At 52.2% G+C, this 7,014-nt stretch overlaps 1 protein-coding gene across 1 annotated transcript; it reads left to right on the forward strand.

Moving 5' to 3' along the window:
- Positions 1-1,059: 1,059 nt before the first annotated feature.
- SAPIO_CDS8594 (Uncharacterized protein) lies at positions 1,060-3,542 on the forward strand (the record flags this gene model as incomplete). Its single annotated transcript, XM_016790200.1, has 4 exons — positions 1,060-1,161; positions 1,282-1,600; positions 1,690-2,528; positions 2,601-3,542. 4 exons carry the CDS (start codon positions 1,060-1,062, stop codon positions 3,540-3,542), a joined length of 2,202 nt encoding a protein of 733 aa, XP_016640463.1.
- Positions 3,543-7,014: the final 3,472 nt, after the last annotated feature.

Consider the following 7,014-nt stretch of genomic DNA (forward strand, 5'->3'; position numbering starts at 1 on the left):
TAACCTTTCTCTTTTCCTCTCCACTTTTCAGGATTTGCCTTCCGACTTGCAAGGTCCCTTTGCTTCTCAGGTGGTTGACCAAGCACCCTGTGGGCTAGGGGACGAGTTGAATCGAAATTGATGATGTGCAAGGTGCGATTGCTCCACAGTCTGGCGCAGTCGAGTCTGGTGGAGAGAGGCCAGTGTGCCTGGGTGGATGATGGATATCTCGAGATCAATCGCATCGCAACATAGCGCGGCAGTCCTCAGACACAAAAACCCACCCTGACCAGAGATCTTCCACACCCCCTCGACGAAATGGAAATAGCTCTAGTCAGTCTTATTCCCAGGGTCGAGTACGCAGTAGTGTACTTCGTTACCTGTACGAGGTGGAAGGTGCAATTGAGAGGGACAAAGCCCTCCAAGCCCTCCACTTCACGGTTCACCCCGCCACACCCCCTGTACTTCTAGTAGTACTCCTCCAAGCGCAGCACTTTGAGGAGTACTTTGGCGAGTCTACCGAGCACAGTGTGAACATCTGCCACTCCTTCATCGCTCCTCCTCCAAGAACCAGAGTCCAAACGAAGGCCAAGGCCGGTCTGGCCCACGATCAATCCCACAGTACCTCTGTAGCGTAGCCTCCACATATGCAAGAGCAAGGCCTCCCTGCTCAAAGTAGCATCAAGAGCAAGAGAGAGGAAAAATAAAAAAAACCTGCACCGCAAGCGAGGTGGACCCTGGCTCATCAAGACATGCAGTCTAGTTTGCATGCGAAGTACGCTACGCTTTACAGTGGCAAGGATCAGATCCCTCGACTTCGTCTTCCACCCGTGCATTTTCCTATCTCTCCGAAGTCCGGCAGAGATATAATAGCCTCGTCCCTCGACTTGTTCAGCCTATCATCCCGTCTTTATACCGTGGGAATTTATATCCTCTCCCCCCCCTTCTCTCCCGTTTCCTCTCAAACGGTCGCAACCCCCCTCCTCCTTCTCTACTCACGCCCATTAGTTGCGGCAGATATCCCGAGCCTGTTTTGGTCCTATCCAACATTCTTACCCCCCACACCCACCATCCGACTCAATGGCTCACATTATCAGCTGCATGGCCGATGCCGACCTTGGGCCTGGCACTCTCAACTCTTATATAGCAAAGCCAGCCTCCCCACAACCTCCCAATGAATCGGTATGCAACCGCTTAAATTCTCCGTCTTGTTGTCGAACCACCTTGCGTCATTACCAGATGATAGGTTCTGGTTTAGAGGTGTATATTTACTGATTTTCTTTATTTTTCCCCAACCTCCAGATAACTTCACCAACACAGCTGCCCTCTGCCTCGGCCGAGAAGCAGCCATTCGCCTGGAGAATGCATCAACCAGAGACCAGGAAGTATCAACTCTTCCCCAAGGGTGCCCAGACGCCCACCACCAAGGTGCTGGACCCCGAGCAAGCCTTTGCCCACGCAATGGCCCAGAACCCCAAGACCGACAAGAACGACAAGCTTGCGGCGGCTGGCAATGGACTCAGGATACGGATCAAGGAGCACAACCTCACCAGGAGGCGGAAGATTAGCGTGCCTGAGCTTGGTCCTATGACTACAGTACAAGAAGTCGCCATGGATTCCCGTGAGTTCTATTTCCCAACGCTTCAATTGGGGAGACGAGGATGAGGAGGGGGAGGGGGAGGACTCCGGAGCTAACCTTCTCATCCGCAGCGACCATCCCTGGAAGACCACCTCTACATGAGCGATCCGTCAGCGCCCCCGGCCAGAGCTGGAAGCAGCAGAACCAGATTCTAGATCTCTCTTACCACTACAGCCCCATCGAGGAGATTAATCTCCCCAGAAGCATCACACCCGTTCTCGAGACCCGAGCTCCTACACCTCCCAGGCAACCCCTTTCGCCCAAGCAACTCGCTCCTCTCGTCATCCCTAATCACCAAGGTACTCTCCCTCGCCTTGCCAAGCAGATCTCTCTCACTCGCCTTCGATCCGGGAGCACTCCCGTCGATCCTCTCCAAGTTCGCTCCGCGAGGACAGATGACTCGCCCAGAACCCGAACACCGTTCACGCCTCTCTCCTCCAGCTCAACTCAGATGACCAACTCTACCCTTCCTACGCCCATCTCCGCCCCCATCATCGAGTCTCGAGCGTCTCCAAAGCCTTGGGAAGCCCCGAGGGTCACTACTCCCACGCAATGTATCATTGAGAGGGCCGGCACTCCCAAGACCGACGAACCTCGAAGCGCCAACGCCGTTCTCTACGGACACAGGAGAGGAGTTTCCGAGTCAGGTAGCATTATGGATAGAGGTCGCCCTAAGAAGAGGAACGACGTCCGAAACAACAACGGTCCTCTCCTAAAGAGGTCCGATTCCAAGAAGCGAAGCCAGAGCGCCGAGCGAAGAGCCTTTGAGCAACTCCCCAAGGGCTGGCGGGCTGCCGAGGCCGTCAACGCTTTGACGTCCAACGAGGTCTCGGAGCTCTACAGGCAAGCGGTAGGCCAAGCCGCCCGCTTCGAGGTTCTCAGGAAGGAGGATGTGGAGGCCCTGTCAAGAGTATGTGGAGCTGGAAATGAAATCCCCGCTGGCGTGCAAGTGGAACGAAGGTGGACTAACATGGAATTTTAGGAACTCCGCCACCTAGACGAGCGAACGGAATACCTTCGCCGCACTTACACCTCTCTCCGTGCTGGACGGCGCAATCTTCACTCCCGCATCTGCCAGTACCTCCGGTCTCCACGTGTTGCCAAGTTCAGTCACGATTCGATGCTTAAGCAAGAAGAGGCTCTCGCTGAGCTGGATGCCTCTATTGACGACTGGGTTACCAAGCTCGAGCAGGCCGAGAACCGCCGCACGCGGGTCCGCCAAAAGCTTCTCGAGCACGTTGCTGCAGCTGCCACGCTTCAGGGCACCGGTGCGGCCGCTGCATCCGAGTCCCTGCAGCTAGCGATGGGTATCCGCCCGCCTCAGCAACAATACAACGGTGTTGGCAATATCTCCACACCTCCCCGTAGCCCCACCAAGACCAACTTCTCTACCACGACCGCTACCGCTACCGCTACAGCTACCGCTACTGCTGCTCCTACCCACACCATCTCTACCTCACCCCACCGCACCACCGCTCACGTACCGAGCACTATTTTGGAGCAGCCTCTGGTTGAAGAAGCTGCTGCCATTAGCGATGATCGGAAGAGCACCATGACTGCCCTTAGCCGACGAGACTGTGAGAGCATCCGCGTCTACGCTGACAGCGACGTTTATGCTCTTCTCGCCGATGTTGAGAGCGAGTTTACCAAGATGACCATTCCCATTGATTCCCCTACCCTGAGCGATGCTGAGCGACAGGAGCTTCATCGTGCGCGAAGCCACGACATGCTCTGCGGCGCTGAAGATGCCGCCGCGGCCGAAGCTCCCCTGTCCCAGTCTCTTCCCGAGGAGGCCACCACCACCACCACCACCACCACCACCACCAAGACCCCTTCGGCTCAAGCTGCGGCCGCCGAACCCATCTACCTTACCAACGCTGTCTTCCGACCCAATGCTCCTCGCAGGTCCCTTACTGCCTCCTAATTTGCCCTAACCCCTTGGCTTCCTTTTTCTTCTCTTCTTCTCGTGCCTCTTTTTTTATTACACATATTTTAACGTGATGATTATCCACACTGACGCTCCTTTACGCTTCAACGGCCGACCCACAACTATCCTTTGAACAATATCTTATTTTTTATTCTGATACCCCTTCTTAGTCGTTCATTCCGCCAACTCTGGCTCAACTGATCCATCTTATTTTACATGTATTCTCCCACCACTATTTTCATTTTTCAGTCCTAGGTGCATCAAGCCTGGCGTTTATTATTCCTCGGAGTAGCATTAGATCGGAGTGTACCTCGAAAAGAGGACACAAAAAATCACTTGCATCCTGTATACTTGCTTATTTTCTTTTCTTCTTCATCTTCTTCTGTTGTTTGCATTCAGGAGGCTGGCTAAAAGAAATTGGGCTTTCTTCATTTCCCACCCCATTTTAGGAAAGATTTACGCTTCCAAGCATTGTCAAGATTGGCCACCAAACAGTTACAGTGTTGTATTTTACAAAGTACAGTTGAAATGTAAAAAGAATATCAATCAAATATCAAATCAAAAATGTCGAATCGATATCAATCTGCAAAGTGTTGGTGCACCTTGTTCTGGACTTTGACTTTTGGTTGTGCACTTTGAAAATCATGCCTCGAAGCGGTTAGCTGCGCCGCCGGTAAGCTAAAAAGCCTGAAGAGCTGCAGGGTCGCCTGTCCTGAAACTGTCTAAACGAGGGTTTATTACGAAAGAGCTTGGACATGGATTTTAAACTTATTTCTCTTCGTATACTGAGGTACATCCCTCCGCCTTGGTTCCTTGCCATCATCGTCCTAACTCGATTTGACGCTTTTAACGAGTCTGCAGAAGCCCATCTCGCAATCTTGCAGTAAGCCCCATCACCGACACTTTGATCGAAGAGGTTAGGGGCGGGACTTGGCGAACTGGTCCCTGAACTGGATCGGGAAATAGATGAACGTTTTATTTTTGGCGCTGCATGAACTACTGGAGTTGCCCGCGGGCGCATTTCGGTGATGATGATGGACTACATTAGCGTATTACAACATTGAAGCCGAATGACAAGGCTGAGATGAACAGAGAGTGAGAGGGGGGCGTGTTGGTTTATGGGCCCTTGAAGGATTCGAGAGACGCACGCACGCACGGATATCGTTTCGGAGGCGCTTGTGCAGAGAAGTTGGAGTTTGCTTACTTCGTACTTGCTCTTGCTTTTGGCCGTCGGTCGATTTCTTGGACTTTCTTGTTTCGGAAATGGGGGCATGGAGCGGGTGAGAGGCGTAGGATGATGATCTGCTGCTGTGTGATGCAGTGATACAAGAGGTGGGGAGTAGATTCTTCGCGGGTGGGCCGATCGGCGGGATGGGGTGTTGAGATTTGCGGGATGCGGAGGTGCCAATCTACAGTGTTGCTTGGGTTTACCAAGCTTTGCTCTTTGTTGTTCTGGGAGGCATGGTTGATCGATTGAAACGGGTCCTCGGAATTGCTTGAGAATTGGCGAAGCTCGCACTCTCGGAATTGGCGTCATTGGGGACGGTGCCGAGACAATAGCATGAATCCCAACCACCACGGGACCCTGCAAGAGCTGAAAGCTCTCCTTCTCTTCCCCATTGATGGATCCCCACTGCCAACACCCAACACGTTATTCCCGATATAAACTACGATGGAGATGTTGATCTTGAATGTCAGGAAAAAGGAAAGAGGGTGGGGCTAGGGTAGTCGGCAGGTTTTCCAAAGGTAATCTATCTGGCAGCAAATTGGCAGAGCCCACCCGTCCAAGTAGTTATGTCGTCTCTTCATCTGTCGTCTGCTCTCTCTGCTCGTCTGGGAGATGGGGGACAGCGGACAGTGATATTAGTGGCTTCCCTTTTCGGAAGTATGTAGAGATCTAATTGGTGCTGTTCGTAGCAACAAACCGCCACCAGCACCAAAGATTGAAGACGACACAAGACAACGACTTAAACGTCGGGAGATAGACATTTGTAGGGCAGCGTTTAAACTAGACAAAATCGAAATCGTAATAAGGAAGACTCGACCTTGCAAAGCGAGGAAAGATGGGCTGTTTCTGAATCCAATGCTTAACTTCAAAATTTGGGGCGGTTGGCGTGGGGCTGTGATTGGTTTATAACACCCACTAGCCGAGCTCGAAGCTTAGGGCAAGATGGCTGAGCGGTTAAAGCGTTGGCCTGCTACCAGTAGTGAGCCAATCCCTTCGGGGGCGTGAGTTCGAATCTCACTCTTGTCGCTCTATTTTTTCCCTTGCTTTTTATGCGTTTCTGCGAGAGTTTTCATCCCTGTCCCCTTTCTTCAAGTATGCCAATTTTCTTTTTTTACTTGTTTTCCACCTTCCACTTCAAAAATATATCAATCTCATTTTTTTCTCATTTCAGTAAAAAGTGAAAGTTATGCACAGTCGCTCCCGTCCGGCCACTGTTGCTTTCTCTGGCAGTCGATGGATATGCGCCGAGTCACAACTGTGAGGCATCACATCATCAACATTTCTTGGTCCTGGGCGTATTACCCACTGCATATCGTAGAGAATATAGAGTCTGGGGAACCGAGCTAGCCAAGGATCGTCAAACGATCCCTTTAATCGACGTCGATCTGCTGTATTTCTACACTTCGCCAACGAGGAAAGACAGAACGTCATCCGGCACAGCCTTCTACGGCCAACTCCGAAGAAGGACCGGGGAGGCTGAAACGATGATCTACGGCCAGGCTACGATTCCATGCTGGGATACGTATGACTCGGCACGTTTTCTTCCTCTCCTTTGATGATTGCCTGGAGATTTTGGCAAGCCCTCGATACACCCTGTCCGCCACTGGCAGCTGACCTCTGCATCAAGAGGGGGGCCTGGTAATGACGACAAGGGGGCAGGGGATAATCAGCCTACACTAAGCCCGCCTTTGCCATACCGGTCCGCACTAGAGGGTGAGGCTACTCTCGTCTCTCGTCACTCGTGTAATGTATACACCGCACTATGCCTCGGTACTTGCTTAGCTCTCAGGTCGAAGAGTACTAATGTGGGGTGAAGATAAGCTAAAATGTTGGCAGGGTCGGCGCAGAACTAAACTACATACGCACTTGCTATACATGGTGTAATAGTGTAGATCCCGAGGAGTGCACTTCCGAAGCCTAAAGACCCTTCCGGAGTGGGAGGAAGCCACACTTTACGAAATTGAGTGCGGTTAGACTCTGCTTAGCCCACTAGGGTGGGTATGCACTATAGGTGAGCTCCCTAACGGCGTCGTCGTTCATTATGCCGGAGTGGGCTAGTCTGAAGCTTCTCGTCTGGGATGTGTCGTGGGGCGTGCAGCTACGAGTAGCCTTGCTTGACGACAGCACCCTTCGCGCATAAAGTGGCAAAAAATGGTTGCATGGTCCTATTCACCTTCACCACAAGGGTAGGGGTTGATCTAGTAGGCATGGACGAGGTGGGCTAGCACTTTATCCCCGGAG

The sequence above is a fragment of the Scedosporium apiospermum genome, assembly GCF_000732125.1.
Source record: "Scedosporium apiospermum strain IHEM 14462 chromosome Unknown SEQ_SAPIO_0121, whole genome shotgun sequence".
NCBI lineage: Eukaryota > Fungi > Ascomycota > Sordariomycetes > Microascales > Microascaceae > Scedosporium > Scedosporium apiospermum.